At 43.1% G+C, this 23,401-nt stretch overlaps 2 protein-coding genes across 5 annotated transcripts; one reads left to right on the forward strand and one right to left on the reverse strand.

Annotated features, from left to right (window-relative positions):
* The first annotated feature begins 4,122 nt into the window (after positions 1 to 4,122).
* Positions 4,123 to 16,728, forward strand: MPHOSPH6 (M-phase phosphoprotein 6). Of its 4 annotated transcripts, none has more exons than XM_028740137.2 (5): positions 4,123 to 4,306; positions 11,693 to 11,805; positions 12,919 to 13,069; positions 14,563 to 14,663; positions 15,934 to 16,728. In XM_028740137.2, exons 1-5 carry the CDS (start codon positions 4,256 to 4,258, stop codon positions 16,073 to 16,075), a joined length of 558 nt encoding a protein of 185 aa, XP_028595970.2. In that variant the 5' UTR covers positions 4,123 to 4,255; the 3' UTR covers positions 16,076 to 16,728. The 4 variants fall into 4 exon arrangements, with proteins under 4 accessions (XP_028595970.2, XP_028595971.1, XP_077787665.1 ...); XM_028740138.2 differs by having other exon boundaries at positions 4,128 to 4,306; positions 12,919 to 13,009; XM_077931539.1 differs by lacking the exon at positions 4,123 to 4,306 and adding an exon at positions 4,615 to 4,778.
* Positions 16,729 to 19,226: 2,498 nt separating this feature from the next.
* On the reverse strand, positions 19,227 to 23,285 carry LOC114602209 (arylamine N-acetyltransferase, pineal gland isozyme NAT-10-like). Its single transcript, XM_028740136.2, has 2 exons — positions 23,160 to 23,285; positions 19,227 to 21,902 (listed from the first exon to the last, which is right to left on the reverse strand). Exon 2 carries the CDS (start codon positions 21,895 to 21,897, stop codon positions 21,025 to 21,027), a length of 873 nt encoding a protein of 290 aa, XP_028595969.2. The 5' UTR covers positions 21,898 to 21,902; positions 23,160 to 23,285; the 3' UTR covers positions 19,227 to 21,024.
* Between the last annotated feature and the right edge of the window lie 116 nt (positions 23,286 to 23,401).

A 23,401-nucleotide genomic window follows, 5' to 3' on the forward strand; every position in this document is an offset into this window, starting at 1 on the left:
ATAATAAGCTTTTATGAGGACTAAGAGGAGGCGCCACAGATAGAAAGAGGGGCTGCAGCTCAGTGGCAGAGCACATGCTTGGCATGCAGAAGGTCCCAGGTCCAATTTCTAGCATCTTTAGGTAGACTTGGGTTGGGAAAGAAACTCTGGGAAGCTGCTGCCATTCATTGTAGACAACAGTGGGGGTTGGTCCATTACTTTTATTTATTTCATAAAATTTATAGTAAAAAGAACAAACAAGCAAACGTTCAAAGCTGTTTACAAAAAAGATAAAACACATATGGGGTAAGGCGCTCTCACTGGTCCTAAGTTGTTAAAGACTTTATAAACTAATAGTAACACCTTTAAGTTGGCCCAGTAGCAGATTAGCAACTAGTGCAGGTCTCAGAGCAAAGGTGTTCCATGCTGACAAGGTGAATGGGGCCCTGCCCTACCAACCTCACCAAATCCCACCTGCCTGCCTTCTTACTCATATCCAGTTCAGAGAGCAACACTGCCTATCTGCTTCCTCCTTCTTCGTCTCAGTGTAGAAGTCTGCAGGAGAAATGTCATCTGCCAAGGCTATAATAAAAACTAGGTTGTGGGATATTGAACGCCAAGAACTAACAGTAGCAACAGAGAAAACAGGTTCCCCTCTTTATTTTCAACTTTCTTGGGAACATGAAACTAACCACAATTACCTTGAATTTCTGCTTAACCCTCAAGAAAGAAGGGCATTTTCGCTGGCCAGGTTAAATTCAATTTCATCAAACCTCCTTTGGGGAAGGTTCTCAGGCAGGGTGGAAGGAGAAAGAACTTGACCATGCGAAGACCACCTGGTGGAAACCCTTACACATATGGTTCTTAATTGTAAACTATATGCTGATCTCTGTCAGCAATTTCTAGATCAACTCTGTATCCCCAAATGGAAACCAGAGTTGGAGGTCATACATTTTCTATTACTGGGGAATGATCAGGTGCTCACCAAGTTAGTGGCTAAATATCTCTATTTGGTTTTTTGTCGTCAAAATACACTGCAGACATCTGATCTCCCTGGAGACCTAGAGATACGACGATAGACTGCTCTGCCTCCTTTCTTTTAGTAAATGTTTTGTGCCACTGGGGAAGTGGTAATTCTGTATTGATTTGTTTTTTATGTTTGTATGTGATGCCAATAAAAGGTTTGATGATGAGGACCAAACTATAATTAGTTGGTTCTGTCTGTCATTGGCTCTGGCTCAAGCCATTTTTGGCCTCCACCCCAACCTGTCCCAATAGACACCAGTCACTGCTGATCCTATGGTTTTCTGCTGTGGCCAGTGGTAAGTATGCAGCCTTAGATTATAAACTCCTTGGTGACAGAAACCATCACTCTCCCCCCCCCCCATGTAACTCTATTAGGTGCAAGACATACATTACCCCAAATCTACTGATCAATCAATCCAGAAGGATCAAAAGCATACAGAGTGCAATTGTCATTCTCTCATGGATAACAAGGAGATGGCTATATCGTATAACCGAAATGCACTTTCCTACCAGTCAGGTAGGGAATATGATATGTGAGCACGACATAAACATGATCCACCATTTTCTTATCTCCAGTGCAGAGAACAAACTTATATGCAGGTAACGGCTGCTGACTTGTATAGTTTTGAGAAACCAAGGTGTTATGTACTGAGTTGAATAGGATCCAAAATGCAGCAGTCTGATTGGTCCTAGAACAATAGGATTTAGAATGCAGCAGTCTGACTGGTCCTAGAACAATAGGATTCAGAATGCAGCAGTCTGACTGGTCCTAGAACAATAGGATTCAGAATGCAGCAGTCTGATTGGACCACAGGAGCACCCAATCCAGCTCCAGGTGGAAGTGAATCCGCAACCTGATTGGTCTACAGGAGAATCCCGGAATTAGCCAATCACGTGGGGCCGATTGTGTAAATAATGTATATAAAGCAGACATTCTGGGGGAACTTCCATTCCTCCTCACCACTATGAGCTGAATAAAGAGCATGAAATCCACTCTCGACTCTGAGTATATTTCACAAGCTGTTATATTTTCCATATGTCTGCCTTGGCGTAGCAAAAGGCAGATAGTACCCAGGTGCGCAATCTGGGCTTACAACAATTTCTATCTACCTATGACTGGTGCAGGTTCATAGTCCATTTATATTCTCATTCTTGGTACAGAATAGAACATAAAATGATATCCTGGTAAGAGATGCTGGCATGAACATCAATTATTTTGCAAGGCATGCACACACACACACATGCACACATGTTAGAAAGAGAAATATATAACTGTCCTGTTTTCAGATTTGCTAGGAGTCAATGCATTTCTGCTACAATTTTTTAAGCATTATGCCTAACAATATGTTACGGTTTATTTATATACAGCTTTTTTGGCCCAAAGGCCATCAAACTGGAAACTAAAACCAAATTATTAATCCAACAAAAGGTATAATAAAAGCACACTAAAATATTATCAAAGCAATAGAAGAGAGCAAAATCGTACTTGATAGTGGCTTATTTATATAGTGAACTGGCCAAAATATGACAGTGGTGATCTAAGCTGGGGTTGCATTCAGTGTTAGTAATACTCAGAGTAGGACCATTGAAATGAATGGGGCCCGACCAACATAAATCTATTAATTCTGGTGGGTTTACCCTAAGAAGAGCTTAGCTACATCTGACCCACTAGACTTCCTCATTCCACCCAGTCACAATCTTTCCATGTAATTACAAAGTGGAAATCTTGATAAAGCATTTAGAAAGAAAAAGTGTACAAATATCCAATTGTGTCCTTCCTTCACCCAAAGATAACCAGATGGGGAGCCTTACTGAACAGATTTCAGCTGTCTGAAATCACCATCTTCCAGAATCTTTTACTATAACGATAGTGTTGCTATCTGCTGAATGTTATTTGCTATGGCAATTAAAGCTTGGTGGTTTATTAACTGGTTTTTACAGTTCCTGATCTGGCACTAAGAATAGTGTTTCCCCCAAGTCAAGCAAAGATAGGGAGGGAGGGGAATCCTATTGGGTGGGTTGCACTTAAGAGGACAAGGCAGAATTCACTTACTGTGTCCTAATATGACTACTTCTGATGAAGTGAATTGGGCAAACTCAACTCCTGCTTGCAACAATCTCCCTTTTTTATACAAACATGTGGTAGCATGAGCAGGCAGGTAGCAATATTAAGACTGGTCAGAATTAACCGCTGGTCAGAATTTCCTACTTAACCCACCTTCTACAGTTTGACCTGGACCCTTAAAGTAAAGGTAAAGGGACCCCTGACCATTAGGTCCAGTCATGGCCAACTCTGGGGTTGCGGCACTCATCTCGCTTTATTGGCCGAGGGAGCCGGCGTACAGCTTCCGGTTCATGTGGCTAGCATGACGAAGCCGCTTCTGGCGAACCAGAGCAGTGCACGGAAACGCCGTTTACCTTCCCGCTGGAGTGGTACCTACTTATCTACTTGCATTCTGAGGTGCTTTCGAACTGCTAGGTTGGCAGGAGCAGGGTCCGAACAACGGGAGCTCACCCCGTCGCGGGGATTCGAACCGCCGACCTTCTGATTGGCAAGTGCTAGGCTCTGTGGTTTAACCCACAGCGCCACCCGTGTCCCTTTGACCTGGACCCTTACATGGCTTTAAAAGAGGATTGTACAAATTTATGAAGAAGTCTGTCAATGGCTACTAGCCACAACAGCTGTAAACCTCTGAATACCTGTCGCTGAGAGGAGCGGGGAGAGAACAGTTGCACTCAGCTCCTGCTTTCAGGTTTCTCAGGGGCATCTGTTTGTGCACTGTGTGTGGGAAGCTAGATGCTGCCCTGGTGATCGCTCTTTTGCCAGCTATTAAGACTCTTACTGTAAGAGCAAAGGGCACATCTGGCTACAGATAAAGATATTAAACACGCTCCATCCTTGCCAGCCCTTCCTCTCTTCCCTGAAAAATATCCTATCTGTGTTTTTTTGTGTTTTTTTAACTTGTTGAAATATTTTTGCACAATCCACGTTGCTTAGAAATGATTCCACGTTTGAAGCCTCCACGCTGTCAGTGGAAGGGGGTGGGGGCTGGCTCAAAGTGAGGGCATGAAGCCGGCAAGAAGGCGTCAGAGAGCGTACCAGGCATGCGTGCAAAGGACAGCGCATGTTCAGTAACACTCCGTAGATTGAGGCGTGTGGAGGGCGAGGCCGCGGCCCGGTGGGTGCAAGGGAAGACTGAGAAGGTCAGCAGCGAGCCAAAGTGCCCCTCGGCGGAAACCTGTCGCCGCCATGGCTCGGGACGTGAAAAGTAAGCTGTCCAAGAATCTGCTGCGCATGAAGGTAAGAGCACGCTGTGGAGATTATATGAACGGGCGCCGAAGGAAACCGAGCCGAATGGCTTCGGGAAGGGGCGGGGCCAATTCTTTCCTTTCCGAAAAGCTTCGGGTGACAAGCCGAAGAGAGTCGAGTGGCTTCGGGTATTACAGCCGAGCGGCTTCTTTACGGACGACAGGAAGCCGAGCGGCTTCGGGAATAGGCGAGGGAGAGACAGGTCGGATCGAATCTGAGGGGAAAAGGTCAGCCGAACGGCTTCGTGTTTCGAACGGGGCGGGGAAAGGGAAGCCGAGCGCAGCCGAATGGCTTCTTAGGCAACGCGAGAGGAGTCGAGGGGCTTCGGGTGGAGCCGGAGAAGGAGACCCCCCCCCGCCCCATCTGCGCGCTGTAGCTTGGAAAAGAGAGGTGCCGGGGGTCAAGCATGATCACCAGTACCTGCCTCAGTATAATTCTCCTAGGACACCTCAGGTTCCTTCTGGTAGGGCAAGCATTTGGAAATGCTCTCTGCCCATGCTCAGAGGCATGATTTCTAGCCTCCAGGGCTAGAATGATTTCTAGCCTCCATGATTTCTAGCCTCCAGGGACTGAAATAAATTGGAACCTGGGGCTGAACCGCAACACAAATTAGGTCATGCTTAAGTTAAAGTGCCTAACCTAAGTTAAGGTGCATGGAGGTTTGACCTGCCTTCACAGACCTGTTTTGCAAGGTGTTCTTACAAATTTTAGATTTTGGGGTATGCGTTTGACTGGTTTTCAGTGGGAAGCATATATCAAGTTTTTTTCAGTGCTCAAAGAAAAGTATATACTGTGTTCTTAGAAGTAGTAGTTTCAATAACGGTTTATTACCAAGGTGTTAGGTTACAACACAATATTAAGTATGCACGAAGATTTCTGTACACCCACAGAACAGATGGTTGGTATGGAGTGGCTGATAAAAGTTTTAGGGACTAGGTGTGGAGTTCAGAAAGTCTGAAATGCAGTGGCTCAAAATTAAAGTGAAAGTGCAACATTTATCCTTGATGTTACCAATGCAAGCTCCATTTCAGTATAAATGTTTTATCAGAGCCAAACTGATAATATCAGAATCCATGGTGGTTCCAGTTCTGTGACTTTTGTTTGATTTTTTCCATTCAGCAGTAACTTCACATACACAGTGGCCTTATCCCCTGCCGCCTACTAGTTACAACACAGCTTGGAATATATTGGTGAACCTATCCTAAGACCAGGGTTCAAATCCAAGCTTGGCTATGGTGCTTACTAGGTGACCTTGGGCCAGTCACTGTCTCTCAGCCTAACCTCCCTCCCTTGTGAGGATAGAATAGGGAGGAGGAGGGCAATGTGTCACATTGAAACCCTTGGAGGAAACGTAGGATGTAAATGTAATGTCACAGATTTTGGATTGTGCTTGTGCTCACTAAGAGTAAGAACAAAGGCCACCAGAGCTTTTGAACTAAGCTGAAGTATACAGGATTCTAGGGGAAAGCACCAGAACTTAGGGATATAGGAAACTGCACATGCTACATCAAAATATCTGCCTATTCTATTGACTAGGCCGGAACAGCTTTTGGTCTTAATCAGGGGTTGGCAAGGTTTACCTCGCCTGGGCCAGTTCACTCCCGTGGCGATCGCTCCATAGGTCGGATGTGCATGCGCAGATACGATTTCTGGCATCTGCGCAGATGCGATTTCCATCGCTGCGGAAGCAAGTCCTCGCTGTGTGCTGTGCCACTTTAGTGCAGCGCACCGGTAGTTGCCGAGTGGCTTGGTTCGGGGGCGGCTCGGGGGCCATTTAAACGACCCCCGTGGGCCGCAGGTTTCCAACCCGTGGTCTTAATACTTTATAAAGTGGAGATGTCAGGGGTCAAACATGTTTGCATGCATAAGGCTGTATGCAACATAGGGCTGTATGCACACTAACAAATCTATTTATTAGATTGATGAATTGCCTTGTTCAATGTGTTGGAAAGTGATGTACAATATAAAACAGCACATAACAGACAGAAAGAAAAATATAAAAATCCAAAGTTAAAACACAGTAAAATAATCCAATCTGAGAAACAGATCAAGAAATATATCCTCTCATGGCATAATCACCACAGAATGGGGGGGGGGGGAGCTTTTGCATGGCCCCCAAAAGCACATTGAAGGCATATTTAAAGCAGATGGCTTCTCCCAAAGAATCCTGGGAATTCTTGTTTCCCCCTCACAGAGCTACAATTCCCAGCATTCTGAACAAACTGCAGTTCCCAGAATTCCATGTGGGATGTGGGAGAAGTCGTGAGCTTTAAATGTATGGTGTGGATCTGCCCTCAGTTTTATTGGATTTTGTCCAACCTAAATGTTGTTCTTTTGCTGGCTAGAGGTTTGCATTGACTGGTAATGCTGTAACTGTGTTAATATTACTCATAATTCCCTCCCACAACTCCTCAGTGTAATTGTGCAGCAGGTTGGGGGGGGGAGAGAGATGAATAAAGCCCTGACCTAGCGATCGCCCTTGGATTTGCGGATCCAGTGTCAAGCCCTTAGTGGAATTAGTCTCGGCTCAGTGGCTAATGGGCTCCGTCGCTGTTCGATAATGTAGCACGCAACTCAGTGGAAGAAGAACACGGCAGTGTGATTGATGATCGCTCCGCTTCCAGGGAACAACATCTTGAGTTTAATTGCCATTAATTTTTAAAAATATAAATATTCATTAAGTATTTATAACTCAATATCGCCAGGCCTTCATGGTTTGTTTGCTTCAGTTTTGTGGTTGCGCCGTTCCTGTTTTATCTTCATCTTTGAGATTAAAATTACCTTCAACTCATGTAACAAGCAAGGCGATATTTTTTATTATTATTTTTAAACAAGAAAGGGAGGAAAGGAAAATATTTTTAGTCTGCCACAGTTTACATTGTACCAGGGGTAGCTCTACATCAGAAGGCAATTAAAAAAGGTTATCTGGAAATGACTGTGGGTGCAGTGCGATGATCGTCCTGTTTATTCAGAATTAAGCCTTGCTTTTGGTGGTGCGTGCTCAGGACAGAGCCCTAATCTCTAATCGTGTTTACTTGGAAGTGAATTTTACTGTGTCAGATCATTGGGGCTTCTGACCAACCATGGCTAAGATCAGTCAGGAACACTTCCACAGGCCATGTGCTCCAAAGTAATACCATTAACATGAGTTGTGTTCATTTGAGGGAGATCAGCTTCATTTTGTAGTTCAGTTAGCAACAAATACAAAGAGACTTCCTAACTACAATGACAGTGGTGGGTAAGAGAGTGAAAATGCATGTCAAAAAACTCACCATGCCGATAACTCTGGACTCCTGCTGTCCAGGGTGGAAGGTGGGGAGAGACATCTTTTTAAAACATCTCTTCCACCACCACTTCTGACTGTCTTTCAAAATTTTTGCTTCCTTTGTTCCTTGCTTTTGACACAAAGGCTGACTGTAACACAGTTCTATCTCATGACTTACATGTACTTGGTTAGGTAGAGCAAAAAACCAGAAAGCAGGACCTGAGCACAAGAGCACCCCCTCCGTGGCTTCCAGGAACTGGGATCCAGTTATGCCTGGGAAATAACCCTCTCTGAAACCCCAAGAAATCTGCTGCCAGTCAGTGCTGGAAGGACCAATGGTCCCCCCTTCTATAAAACAGCTTCCTTTGTTCACCTGCAACTCTCAAAATGCAAAGCCTATCTTCAGGTGGTTCGTTTTACTATTATAGTTTACTGCCTGTTACAGTCATTTAGCTGCTGCATCCTGCTTCAGAAACTACCGGGCACTCTGTTGCAGCGCCATTAGCAAATGTAGCATGTGGAAGGTGTCAAATGATCCATTTGCAGTCTGCACATGGTGGAGGGCTGTGCTCTTAGGCAGGGATGCTGGAACTGCGAAACTGTTCTTCTTAGGGAATAAGAAGTACCCAAGTACAGTTGTACCTCGGTTTACGAACTTAATCCGTTCCAGAAGCCCGTTCTTTAACTGAAACCGTTCTTAAACAGAGGCGCGCTTTCCCTAATGAGGTCTCCCGCTGCCAGTGCCCTTCAACTGTTCGGATTCCATTCTTAGACCGGGGTAAAGTTCGCAAACCAGGACACTATTTCCGGTTTTGCGGAGTTTGTAAACCAAATTGTTCGTAAACAGGACTGTTTTTAAACTGAGGTACCACTGTATGTCCCTGATTCAACTGTAAAATATTAGAGACGATGAACTAGTTACACGGTTCATTGGATTCAACCCCAAGTTGTCTGAAAACAACTTGCTGTGAATGCATGTATTTATTTCTTTATTTTAACTGCTAGTGCTGGGCCGTAATTATTAACAAAGCCCAGCGGTTTCTTATCTGGGACTTCTCTATGAGCAAGAAGCCTGCCCTGTTTGCTAGCTGGAAGGTTTCTGCTTTTCTGCAGCCACATCAAAGTGGAAAGTGGCCTTTTTCCCTGCCAGTGCTCCCCAGGAAAGCGTTTTAAACAACATCAGCAAGTCAACTTCTGCTGGAGGCTCTATCCTGTTGTCTTCCCAAATCCCTCGCTGCAAAGCTTGCTGAGAGTCAAGTGAACCTTTAGGTCCCCAATGCACACACTCTAAAGCTTTGAAGAAACAAAGAGACTCTAAAAAGGCGAATAGAACTGCACACAACTTCTGCAAGCACAGCTGAATCTTGGTTGCAGACCTTTCGGGACCAGAGATGGTTCATAACTGTGTAAAGTTCATAACTTTCATGAATTCCCTTGCCACACACCAGCCCTTTCCATCTCCCCTCTTTAGACCCAGCGTAGCCTCTCTGACTCAAGAAATGATTCCTGATACCAATCACACCATTGGCTAGCAGGACGGGGATTAGATATTTTTATGGGTTTAGTTGGGACATAGAAAAATCGCAGGTCTTTCACTGCCTAAGTAGGTAGTTTTCAAAAAAAATTCTACTCTCCAGGAACTCTGTCCACATTGACTTTTCTACTGAGGGCCACCTGTCTGCTCAGGGATGGGTGAGGAATCCTGAGACCCTCGTGATGTTGATGGACTTCAGGTCCCATCATCCTTGACAATGGGCTGTGTTATCTGGGGCCACTGGTATGCCTACGCTTATTGTAGAAGATATTGGGTTATGTTCCAGGAACATAAACAAAACATGACGAGGCAAACTAGATCCTCCAAGCCTGAAGTCTGCCCACAACTGGTATAAATGTTACTCAACTAAATGGCCAATGATCTGACTAGGCAAAACACAGCTTCCAGTGTTCCGAAGTCTGAGTATCAAGAATTTTCAAGTTCCAGTTCAATGAGTTGCATCCATGGCTAGTCCAACTCGAAGTAGACCCATAGAAATCAGGAGGCGTGGGTTAGGGCCATAATTTCAGTGGGTCTGCCCTGAGTAAAACTTAGTTGGATATAGCTCAATATGTTTTTGTACAGGTTTCAGCATAACTGTGTGTTGTTTTACCCCAACTGGTATGCAAATGAAATGCAAATTAGCAGTGGCCTTTGGCTTGTTTCTGGCATACCCCTCAGCACTGATTCCTCGCCCGCTCTTCCTTTCCCACGCGTCCTGCTGGCTATGGAGCTACATCACATATCAGCAGGGGATTTTAGTGTCTCTCTCACCCTTAGTTCCTTCTTCACAGCTTGATATATTTTCCCCCAGGACACGGTGCTTCGGCCCTGGAAGCCCAAACAAATGCTCATTTACAGAGTTTTAATTGCCTTGCAGCTGCTGAAACTGGTTAGGTATTTTTATCTGTAGCTCTTTGGTGTCTAATCTCTTGTTTTATACATAAATATAATGATAGTTAACTGGGTACTTATAGGGGAAATTTGCCCATTGAGATTTACGATTGAATGAGTAACCAGTTCCCGTCATTTACTTGTGATCCTCCATAGCGGCGCCCTCTTTTCCTCTTCCCCTCTTTTTCACCAGTTCTGAGAAGTGGTGGAGGGTGGTTCATTGGGGTGAACAAGGCGCTGTCCCATCAACCTCACTGGTCTCACCAGGCCTCACCTACCTGCCTGCAGACACATTCTTCTCCTTAGTCTCAGTGCTGGCCTTGTACAACTCAGCAAGGAGTTACAGTGGTACCTTGGGTTACATACGCTTCAGGTTACATACGCTTCAGGTTACAGACTCCGCTAACCCAGAAATAGTGCTTCAGGTTAAGAACTTTGCTTCAGGATGAGCACAGAAATCGTGCTCCGGCGGCAGCGGGAGGCCCCATTAGCTAAAGTGGTGCTTCAGATTAAGAACAGTTTCAGGTTAAGAACGGACCTCCGGAACGAATTAAGTACTTAACCCAAGGTACCACTATATATATAAAGTTATACATAAAGTCTGCAGAACAAGCACCACAGAATGCCACATTGACTGCAGAATTTAGCTTTTGCACAGTGCTGTTAGGACCTTTCTAGTCCTCTTGAAGCACAAGTGTTTTCCTCCTCTGTTTCCATGCTTGGTCTATTAAAATAGTTAACAGAGACTTCAATTGCCCTCATTCAGTATCTTAGCAATACTTCCCAAAGATGAAAGCTGTTCATGCATACTTAAAATCAGTTGCTTGGGGCGTTTGGAAGTCTTTCTGAACCTCAGTGCATCAATAATGCTTTCCCTGCATTTCTGAAATGAATTTTTGCACCGCTGAGAAAAGCTGCCAACAATTTTTTAAACAAAAATATATATATGAAAACACAGCATGGTGCAAGAGATGGTACCAGCTAAGAAAAACCCACAATTTCTGACCCTGCTCTTTCGAAATGCTAAAATACTTTCCAGCGTTCAGCAGTATATGTGCATTCAGAATATTTAGTTCTCATTGGCCTCTCCGGGGAAAGAGAGGGGCAGGTTACCCTCTTAAGTTACTTTTCCAGAATATTTTTTCTCCATCTGTAAAACTCACAGCTTCCCCAGATAGGCTGATACTTCCTGCTTTCTAAATAACCATTTTACATAGAAAGCTGCGTTATACGAGTCAGACAATCTGGCTCAATATTGTGTGCACTGACTGACTGTCTCTCTCCAGGTTTTTAGACAGAGGACTTTCTTTGCTATACCTGGGAATGCTGGAGATTGAACCTGGTACCTTCTGCATACAAAGGATATCCTCTGTTTCTGAGCTGTGGCCCCTTTAGCCATCACAGCTTACCACCTGAGTTCAAGTATTGGTATATTTGAGAAAGATAATAAATTCCTTGATCCTTCAACCTCACTTCGTCAAAAAGCATTACTTTTCTCTCTGCACCTGGATTATATATGCAAAACCCACACAGGGGTTTCCACAAATGCTTATGCCCCAGTAAATTCTTCACTTGCTACTAGCCATCCCTCTAGAAATTGCATTTTGGAGATATTTCATGCATAAAACAATCGGCACTCTCTGCCCATGGAGGAGACTTTTTTTAAATGCGTCTTGTCTTTCAGTTCATGCAAAGGGGCTTGGATTCAGAAACCAAAAAGCAGCTTGAAGAGGAGGAAAAGAAAATAATCAGCAAGGAACATTGGTTCCTGGATCTGCCGGAGCTAAAGGAAAAGGAGTAAGTTTGTTGTGTGCCCCCCCTGCCCCCACACCTTCCATGAATGAGGAGCAAAACCAGAAATGCCTTCTAAAACACTATAGCATCTTGGGACATAGGAAGCTGCAGTATATTGAATCAGACCATTGGTCCATCTAGCTCAGCATTATCTACACAGACTGTCAGCTGCTGCCCAGGGTTTCAGATGTGAGTCTTGCCCATCTCGAATCCTAACATCGGCAGGTGAGGCCTTGGTGGTGCCACTGCTGGAGGATGCCAAGTTGACATTAACCCACGACCTTCCTTTTCAGTAGCAGTGCCCCATTTGTGTCTCCCTCGCTCATTGTTGATGTTCGGGAGGCATTTAAAAACATTCCTGTTTACCCAGGCATTTGATGGCTGAAAGACGCAGTTTCTTGAAACCCTGGAATCTGGAAACTGGCTGAGAGAATGTTTTTAAGTGCTTTTAGAATGTTTTGTAGCTGTTTTTAAGGTAAACGTAAAGGGACCCCTGACCATTAGGTCCAGTCGTGACTGACTCTGGGGTTGCGGCGCTCATCTCACTTTATTGGCTGAGGGAGCCGGCATACAGCTGCTGGGTCATGTGGCCAGCATGACTAAGCCGCTTCTGGTGAACCAGAGCAGTGAACGGAAACACCGTTTACCTTCCCGCCGGAGTGGTGCATATTTATCTACTTGCACTTTGACATGCTTTCAAACTGCTAGGTTGGCAGGAGCAGGGACTGAGCAATGGGAGCTCAGCCCATCGCGGGGATTCGAACCGCTGACCTTCTGATCGGCAAGTCTTAGGCTCTGTGGTTTAACCCACAGCACCACCCGTGTCGCTTTCATAGCTGTTTTTAGAATGCCTTAAAAACATACCATTATTTATGTGTTTGCCACCCAGGGGTCCTTATGTTGACAAGGCAGTGTATAAACCAAATGAGTAAGTGCCTGGAAATTCCAGAGGTTGAACTCAAGACCTTCTGGATGCAAAGCAAAGGCTCTGCCACTGAGCTATGGCTTTTCCTTTGTCAGTCTTTATCTCCTGGCAGTCCTCCTACCACAATGCTAAGGTAACCTTGCTTGCTTGACTCTCTCTAAGACTTCTGCTTTATTATTATTTATTTACAGGAGCTTTATTATAGAAGAAAGAAGCTTTGTGCCATGTGAAGACCTCCTGTATGGCAGAATGTCATTTAAAGGTTTCAACCCTGAAGTGGAGGTATTGTCAAGGGCACTCCTTTATCATTTCCGCGTCTGCTGTAGCATCATGGTTGAAAGAGTGAGCAAGGAAGCATTAATGTTTCTTTTTTTTCAAAGCACAGAAAGCTTAACTTGCAGATTCCACCTCTGCCACGATTAGCTACAGGTCCTCTCATCCGTAACCCCATCCCCTGCCATAAATACGAGGGGTGATTATACCTACAGGGCTTGTTTATTTAGTTATTTAAAGGACTGGGATTTTTACTTTGCTCTTCGGCCAAAAAAGCTATTAGAGTGGTTTACAGTTAAATAAATAGAGAGGAAAGAAGGAGAAGAAAACTGTCCCCAGGCTTACAAAGACACAAAAGGAAAAAGGCATGGGGCGGGAAGAGGAAAAGAAAGCAAGGAAGCTCAGGCACATTTCTTAAAGTTGTTGAATTCTCTCATCAACATGATGGGATGAAAACTGCTCAAAGTGAGGTGTGGCCAAAGGAAGTGGATCTCTTGGTAGAGTCAATAAAGTGGATTGTTCTTCCTATCTCTCCCTTGGCTGCAGCCTGATGGATTGGCTGCTGCTAAGTGGTAACTGAGGATGAGCCAAAGGCAACTGGTCCATACCGTTCATCAATACAAATATATATAACGCTTTGTATACTCTGAAGCACTGCAAAAGTGCCTGTTACTCTGGGTCAGATATGCTAACAAATTGTAGTAGAAGAGACCACCACTACAGCCCTCTCTCCCCAGCTGCCTCTCATTTCTGAAGGTGGGATTACCTGGAGAAAGACTTCTGATCAGAGGATGCTACTGCTCAGGCAGTCTCTCTGCTACACCAAGATGCATTCCAAAGAGATAGCCATTTTAGTCTGCTTCGTCAAACACACACGAGAAATAGTTCTGTGGCACCTAGAAGGATCTAGCAGATCTATTGTGGTGTAGACTTTCATGGACTGGAGGCTACGAGTTGGTTCTAGTCCATGAAATTGTATGTTAAAATAAATCTGTCTAGGGTGCTGTGACACTCTCTTGTTTGGTTGACATTGTATTAACTCAGGTCTACATTATACAGCTGGATAGAAGGCCGGCCACTTTGCTGGATCTAAGCCGGGTTCAGTGTGCTCAGTGTCGTCTGGTTGGAAGACTTCCTAGAAAACACTGGGATTATCCAAAGATGCAGTTCTCCCTCTCCACCCACCATGTGCCCCCAAAATCTGTTCTGGGGGTTCTTTTCAAGTTCCAGAGCATTTCAGTGAGAGGAGGTGTATAGGGAGATGAGAGCAAGGGCAAGTTCTGTTGCTGAAGCAGAGATCCTTGCCCTAGCAGAACTACTTCATTGGAGACCGCCCACCATGGGCTTTGTGATGGAAGGAAGGTGGGCTATAGTTGTAATAAAATAAAGGCAAAGGAAGGGTTACAATCTTATATGCACAAATCTACATTCTGCCTGTGCCCATCTTTTTTAAAAAGAAAAAGGAGGGGGAATGGTCGTTTGTCTTATTGTCAAATCTGTCCCCTTGACATTCTTCAAGGAGTGCAATGCTTGAAACTGATAACCCAGTTTTTCGTTTTCAGAAGTTAATGATCCAGATGAACTCAAAGTACAAGACAGAAGAAATCGAAGAGGAAGATAATGCAATGGAGGCTGATGTATCGGATGAAGAAATGGCCAGAAGGTAACCATTACCATTTATGACACAGATGACATTACCCAGAAGATGTGTTGCTGCCTTTTCTCCTTACAAAGTGGAAACCTCCCAAACAACCACATGCTTGACATACAAAGCACTTCTTCTTGTGTGCAGTGCTGTTGTTTCTTAAACAGAGTATTTTATAGTGGAAGTGAGATGATCTGATGAGTTGTTGGTTTTGGTTTGTTTGTTTTAAAAATAACCTGCTTTCTCCAGGCACTCTAGCTGGAAGTCAGCTACATCAATAGTAACTTATTGCAAGTTATAGCCATCCATTTCGGGGGGTGGGGGGTTGGCTCCAAGGGAATAATATATAACCATTTATAGAAAAATGTTTGTTGAAATCCATTTGTATGTTCGCTTTTAAAACTTGCAGAGGAATACCAATAAATCAACACCCCAGCTTCTATAGTAACCACCAATTTATTTATTTTTTAAAGTGGTACACCTGCAGTAGAAGATGCTTCAGGTGAGGGTTAGTTGGAAGCTCATTCCATTCCGGCTGTGCAGTGAGTTGGCTAACATTGATAATAGCTGATTGAAGGCTTTGTTACTCCCAAATCAAACTACTGGGCCGTCTGACTCACTTCTGCCTTTTATTATTATTATTATTATTTATTAAATTTATTAGTCACTCTTTTTCTTTGACAGATCAAAGTAACTTACAATATTTTATGCAAAAAAAGAAAAAAGAATACACACCCCAAAGCCTGCATTAAAATAGCCCGCCCATGCAATAATTGGGCCATCAATAGTTAATAGTTAAAAGTCAAAGGCTATATAAATGAATGTTTTTTGCCTGGAGCCTAGAGATATGTAATGATGGTGCCAAGCAAGCCTTTTCATGGAGAGCATTCCATAAGTGGGGAGCCGCCACTGATATGGCCTGTTCTCATGTTGCCACCCTCCAGACCTCCTGTGGAGGGCCTCAGAAGGCGATCGTCATCTACAATATCCTCTCCCAACCAGGTACTTTGGACTCCAGCTTTCATCACCCTTGACCACTGGCTGTACTGGCTGATGGGAGTTGGAGCCTAACAACATCTGCAAGGTGCCACTTTTGCTGCTACTGCTTTCAAAGACCTTAAGGCAAGGAGAGGGAACTGGTGGCCCTGCAGGTGTTGTTGAACTCCAGCTCCCATCAGCCCCCCAGCGAAGCATGGACAATGAGGAGGGATGAGAGGAGATGGAAGAGCCACGGTCTTGTTCTCAAATGGTAATGTATTTTCCTTAACTTATTGTGGTTTTTTTCTAGGTACGAAACTTTAGTGGGAACTATTGGGAAGAAATTCTTAAAGAAGAGGAACCGGCACATGGTGGAAGACATAGAAGAGGATGAAAACAGCAACACAAGGCCTACCAAAGCAAAGAAAATGTTTTTGAAACCTCAAGATTAAATCACTTGGATGCTTTCTGTGCACTTTAGAGTGGGGAAATTTTATTTTGGACCATGGTAATACGAGTTATTTTTATAAATCCCTGGATCTCTTTGTCTCTCTGGGACTGGTGCATTTTTTTATTTTTATTTTTTGGAGTTGGCAGCTACATAAATGAACATTTTACATACTCTTGATCTCTGTACAGTTTTTAGCATAGGCATTTAAGAGCACAAGCACTGACTGAGCACTGCATGAAGAGACAGGTTGTCACACGTGGCTGAGGACAGCTTTAGATTATGAATCTTAACTGCATGCAGTGTGTGTCAAAGCCAGGTGAGTTGCAACCCTGTTATAAGATAGTGATTATATATATATATATATATATATATATATATATATATATATATATATATTCTTTATACATATTGCTAGGGTAACAGGAAGTTGCTGAGAAAGTATATTTCTTTTTTTAAAAAGTTAATTTACGTAATTGATTTATGTCCTTGAAAAATATTTTTATTGGTGTATTTTTAATTTTCTAGGGCAGTTTTAAGGTCCTCGCCCCAATACTTTTGCCTGTTTAAAACTGTGACCCGTAAAAGAGAGAAGGGAGGGAAGGCAGAGTCACCTGTTCTTGTAGCTTCACATCTCAATAAATTTATTTGGGCTAATGTTTGATTTTGTTTAATTACCTTTATCAACATTTTCACCAGTAAAAATAATAGCAAAAAACAAATAGAAGTATGTCTTCTATTGACTGTTAAGGAGTTTTGGGCAATTATTAAATTTATTTGTACATGAAGACTATGGATTGAATTCCTTCCAGTGGCCTTGTGCTCATGGAATAGGGTTGGATCCAGTGCAGGATGGAATTGGACAGTTAATTGAAACAAGGCCCCAGGCTCAATTATACAAAAAGTAAGTAGCTCAATGCCTGGAGTATTTTGCGCTTATGATAAACAGATGAAAACCTTGGTCTCAAAAATACCTTATTAGCTATTCAAGGCGGATCACATGTGTAAAGATAAAGGCTTTTTTCTAACTTAAGAAGGGGGTCTTATTACTGTCAGAAAAATCTGATGTGTTAGCTTCTTTATCTTTCCAGAGCTAATTAAATGCTGCTGGGTCAATTACTCAAAATCTGGCCACAAAGCATTACCGATCAGGAGTAAAAGTTAATGATTGTACAGCGTCTCCCTTCCCTTTCCCAATTTTTGAAAAAAATGTGTTTTCAGCTAGGAAATGATTTATTGACTATCATTTGAGGAGAACAACTCTGAACATGCCCCACTTTGCCATTCTTACTCATTAATGAATAAATTTGCTCTGTAAAACGCACCAGACCACAAGACGCACCTAGTTTTTGGAGGAGGAAAACAAGAAAAAAAATATTCTCAATCTCAGAAGCCAGAACAGCAAGAGGGATCGCTGTGCAGTGAAAGCAGCAATCCCTCTTGCTGTTCTGGCTTCTGGCATAGCTGCGCAGCCTGCATTCGCTCCATAAGACGCACACACATTTCTCCTTACTATTTAGGAGGGAAAAAGTGAGTCTTATAGAGCAAAAAAATACGGTATTTCCCTTATGACTCAAGTCCTGTTTAGGGGGGGGGGGAAGTAGAGAGGGTTTTTGTTTCCCTGTTAGTCACCAGCAATCCAAGCTACAACTGTGTCCAAGTAGCCTCTTAAAATCCTCCACCCCCTTTGTGAGCATAAACTGAGGGGACCATTTCACTGATTTTTTCCCAGGGGGATGATAAAAGTGTGTGTGTGTGTGTGTGTGTGTGTGTGTGTGTGTGTGTGTGTGTCATTCTTAGCAGTGGTGGAGTCACAACTTCTTCTTTTTCTTGCGTTTTTATTTTTGCTGACACTTCAAAGGACAGCAGCAGCAATTGCGTTGACATCCTGGCTGCCAAAACTAACTAAGTGAAACCCATAGGGTGCCTTCTGAAATACATTAATTTTCCTGGTTATAATGCTAGTGTTGTTGTGCAATGAAACTGTGGCTTTTTGACGGATATACCAGCATGTTGCCCTAAATTTCATTCACATCAGTCTGTATGGTGTGACACAACAATGAGCGTCATGGGACGACATCACTACTCCCCCACACTTTCCGCACATGCTTCTGTTCCCCATGATCCTGCCCCCTACCCATAAAAATAAAATAAAATAGGAAAGTGCCACATTCTGGAATACCACCCCCAAATTGTGTCACTTTACTCCTGTGATATTCTGGGTTAAGGGGGCTGCAAACAGATGTTTTTCTGGAATCGAATCACAGGGAAATGAGACCTAAACTTGCACAACAGTCAGTGCTTTTTTCCTTAAAAAAATGTTTAAGGGAACTCGTTTTCCTACTCATACTGAAATAATGCCCCTCAATGAGGCCAAACTTAGATTCACAAAATGTTTAGGGGTATGCGTACCCCTACGGTCCCCTAGGGGGGGAAAAGCACTGACCGTATTCCATTAGTTTTCCGGAAATGTAAGGAATCATTTCTGCAAGCTCAAATATAATGCGAAAAGGGGGAAATGGAAGAAACTGCTGCGTGAATGCAGCCCAGGAGGCATAATGCAGTGTCTCAGAGAGATGCATTTTGAAGGACTTTGTTATGTGTTATGGTCTGAATTTGGCGATAAAGTTCATCACGGTTTTGTACCCATGCAGTTGAACCTTTCACCATTCCTTTGGCTGATGTTTCCAGAGCCCTTCTTCTACAGAGCTTCCCTGCCACCTCCCCCCCCCCTCCATTTTGTACTGAAGCTTTTCAAATCGTAGAAATGTCCAATTCTGCTGATCCTGGCAGAATCCTGTCTCTTTGACTTCACTGATCCATAAATGCAATTAGACTTTGGTCTCTGTTGCTGTAGTTTACAGCAGGTGCTGGTGGACTTCAAGCTTGCAATATCTAGTTTGTGTTCTCCACCCTCCCTCCCTTTCCCCTGCCAGAACTCAGCGAGGTCTACTACCTCGGGTCAAGTGAGGGGTGAACACAGAATTGAGGGAGAGGATACATCTGAGTGTATTTCAACCCAGAAATTTGTTTTCTCTACTGGAACTGAGCTCAAAGTCCTTTCTCGTAAAAACCTTTCCAGCTCTCCGCCACCTGCAAGCTTTCAGCAGCCTAGTTAGGCGGAGGAAAAGTTGTTGTCCTTGTTCTTTTCTTAATATTAGCTATGGTATTAGGAATTATTCATCACTTTTTGAAAATGAAATTTAAACTCAGAACGACTTTTAATGCCAAAATTTTAATGCAAGAATTAAAGCCAGTATAAAGCCAAAACAAAAGCTGAAAATATTGATATGCTTAAAAGGGCAGTCTAACACGTCCCATCTCCTAAAATAGCCCCAAAGTATCTAAAACTGCGATCCAGTATGGTGCAATGGTTAGTGTGTTGAACTAGAGAGCAGGGTTTGAATCCCCGCTCAGCCATGAAGCTCACTGGGTGACCTTGGACCAGTCACCATGTCTCAGCCTAACCAACCTCACAGGGTTGTTGTAAGGATAAAATGGGGAGGAGGAGAACCTTGTGTACCACCTTGAACTCCTTTGAAGATAAAGGTGGTATATATCCCGTCTTGCTAAGTAAAATTTTACTGGGACTTTCACCCACTTGTATTCACTTAAATAGTGGAAATGAATAAACAGTGGAAGCAGGCCTGATCCTCCAGGCATTTCGCAGTTCTCCTCAACCCCGTGGAGTTGTAAAATCAGAATTAAACATTTGAAGCACATTTCTCTCTTTGTCTTCTATGGAATTTAATTTTTGTTGCAGAAGCTCTTGTTGTTGTTGTTTTTTAAGTCCAACATTCCAAATGGGTGGGTGGATTCCCCCAAAACATGGACAGCTTCATAAGGACCAGAAAGCCATTTCTCCAATAAGAACATGCTGTGCAGTAAGCCACATACAAAATAGTCTATAGAGATATGAAGCTGAAGGATTTTTTGATTGGCTTGGAGGGATTTTAAGCCATGTACTGTAATAGCAGATCCGTAAAGCGGGTGGGGGAACTACACAGACCAAGACTTCATTAGCGCTGGTGACTTAAGTATAACTCTCACAAGTGTTACCAGTGTATATATGAACAGAAATAAATGGAGACTGGAGCAAAAGCCTCTGTCAATATTAGTTCGTGTAATTAAAATTATATCAATATCCATATTTTTCAGATTAAGGCTTCACATAGGATTTTCACCGCCTGCTCACTATATTAAACATTGTGTTCGTCTAAAGTATGTGCCCTCACAAATCCGAGATGAGTATATGAAGTATTTTAATTAAAGCTTCCCTTTCACAATACCTGTGCAGAGCTCCGTAAAAGATGATCAGCATTAGACTCTAGGGGTAAGAAGAGAGGGTGAGTTCAGTCTGTTGCTAACATTTTAGGTCATGTAGCTTTTAATGTGAACTAGTTTGTTGGCAGCTAAGATATTTGAATTCTAAAATTCCCATTTCCTTAGAGTTAATAAGCCCAAATGAGTCATTTTTTTCATGGATGCAGTGTATCCTTTGTAGGGCTGCCCCATTTTATGTTAATAAAGGATGGCAGTTTGCTTAAAAACATTCCTTTAGACGAGCTTCCTGTATTGAAATGACTGGAGTATCCCTCGTTCACACATTAGTTCTGGGTACATATCGGAGCAAGTCCTGCTTTGAATTCAGATCCATGTAACTTAATAAAATGTGAAATGCAGATTCCTCCATTTTGAAGTGCTTAAATCGTTTCAAAATTCATTATCCAAGACATGTTAAGTACTTTGCAGTCACTGGTTTGCATCTACAGGGTTGTCAGTGCTGGTGAAAAAAACCCCACAATATACAATTATCCTCTTCTGCCTAACATGGGGTGCTTACAGCTTATGGACAGGTTTTAATCATAACTGCAATTTACAGAATGATGGATTTAAGAAGATGGTAAAGCTTGTTGCAATTGCATAACATTGTGCTGTGTTTTGTTTTCTACACTAGATGGTATACGTCGCTTTGATGTTAATAGGAACAAGCTTGTTCTCCAGAGTTATACCAAATTTCTCTCTCAGTGTTTTCTCCACCTCGTCATCGCTCAGCGTTGTGTGCTTCACCAGATCTGTGCCTTCCGTGTGGTTAAATTTTGTCTCCACGAGTGTCCATCCAATCAAAGCCCTAAACCCATCATTTGTCTGGAGGCTGCAGATAGATTTCTTGGTAAACACGGAATCTGGGGATGTTTGGAGATAGGAGCACTGGAACCGAAAGTCTTCTACCGTCCTTGGCTCAAGGCTGAACAGGTAGATACTCCTGCGCTCCCTTTTTTCCAAGAGATCTGAGTTGGCAAAGGTTTGACTGGGAATGTATTGCTTCCTTCTTATTTTCTCATAGTACCAAATACCGTTGTCTTCTGTGAAACGAAAGATCCCAGGCATTTGTGGCTGGTCTTTGCCGGACACCAGCTCCAACGGTTGCCACATTTGGTAGGAGACACCAAAGCCTGCGTCAACGATGTAGGCCCTCTCGTCAATGACCACCTTGATGATGAGATGGGTCATCTGAGTGGCATAGGTGTTTTGCTGCGGGTTGTAAACATAAGCTCCCAGTATGGTGGTGTTATATCCCAGCTTTTTCAGAACCCAAGACAAGAGCTGGTTGTTCTCCATGCACCAACCCCCTCGTTTTTCCTTCACGATCTTGTTGTAAACATGATCTAAGTCTAGAGTAATCGTCTCCCCGCAGTGGATGCTGAGGTTTTCAAAGGGCACAGCTCGTATGTGGTGCTGGAAGATCGCCGCTAAGGTTCCAAAATCCAGTTTTTCGGGAGAGCCTTTGTAGCTAATCCTTGTGAAATATTCTTCAATGTTCATGTTTCCTGGAAGGCAAATGTTAAAGCGGCTAATTAAAAATTATGACAGCCTGAAAGGCTTCTTTCCCCGTCCTGCCAGCTTGCACAGTGGTTTCTCTGAATATATTTAAGGAGAGTAGCATCAAAGAAATTGCATAGCTGAAGCAGAGAAGTGCAGGAACAAATACCTGTTTAGATCTACTAAGTGCCTAACAAAGACTCTCCTTTGATAGTGCTCTGTTCTTGCAACCTGGTATGCATGTGTTGAGTATGGTGAACTGGTTTGTTTGCGGAGGTTGTGTTTTCTGCATCAGTAACAAGGGCTGTAGCTCTCTAGCAGAGCAGGTGCTTTGCATACAGAAGGTTCCAGGTTTCTTAACATCTCCAGGTAGGGCCATGAAAGATTACTGTGGAAGGGTAACTGCCAGTCAGTATAGGCAATATTATGTTATATGGACAAATGATCTTGGTATAAAACTGCTTCCTCTGTCTAAGCCCCTGTAGAGCCGCCACCACCACCTAAAGCGAACAAATAGATTAATGGTCTGACTCAGTCTAAGTAGTTTTACACATTCAGCAGAAATTTATACATGATTTAAGATATTTATATACAGTCGTGCCTTGGAAGTTGAATGGAATCCGTTCTAGAAGTCCCTTTGACTTCCAAAATGTTCGAAAACCAAAGCACGACTTCTGATGGCTGCAGGAAGTTCCTGCAGCCAATCAGAAGCTGCAGAAGCCCCATTGGATGTTCAGCTTCCAAAAATAGTTCGTAAACAATCACTTCTGGGTTTGTGACGTTCGGAAGCCAAAACGTTCGGGAACTGAGCTGTTTTACTTCCAAGGTACAACTGTACTGCTGTTATGGGAACATTTCAAGATGGTGTACAGTACACCATTTCAAGATGGTGTACAGATCTTATTTTTGAATGCAATTCAAAAATAAACAAATACAACACAAAAATATACAAACTGTTTTAAAATCAAGCTCAATCAGTATACTTAGAATTGCTTAAAATTCTACAGCGACTAACATCAACAGCCAGTGAAGGCAAGTAAGTGTTCTGCATCCAATGAAATGATTTCAAAGTTGTTGCATTTCTTATTTCTGGAGGAGGCCATTCCAGCACCATGACAGAAAAGATCAGGTTCTTGGTTATGGCCAGATGTAGATCTGCAGGCTATAGCAGAACTAGGAGGGCCTATCCAAAATCCAAGGCTCTACACCAGTTAAAGTTGCTCTTAAAAGCTTTTTTAAAAACAACAAAACAAAAAATATCTTACCTCTTAAGATATTGATCTGTTTTTGTTTTGTGATTTCCCTGTGCTTTTCGGATTGCAGTCTGCTGTACTGCGTGTATAAAGAGCTGAGCTGAATTTTTCCAGATCTGCAAAGATCTTAATTCTTCCGTTCTTCCCCTCTCTCTCTCGTCTTATCGGGGGTTGGTCATTAAAAAGCTTGGAGGGGAGAAAGTCCACCTGAAATGTCTGCTCATATTCCAGTTCCACTGATCCATGAACTGATT

The sequence above is a fragment of the Podarcis muralis genome, chromosome 7, assembly GCF_964188315.1.
Source record: "Podarcis muralis chromosome 7, rPodMur119.hap1.1, whole genome shotgun sequence".
In the NCBI taxonomy this organism is placed as follows: domain Eukaryota; kingdom Metazoa; phylum Chordata; class Lepidosauria; order Squamata; family Lacertidae; genus Podarcis; species Podarcis muralis.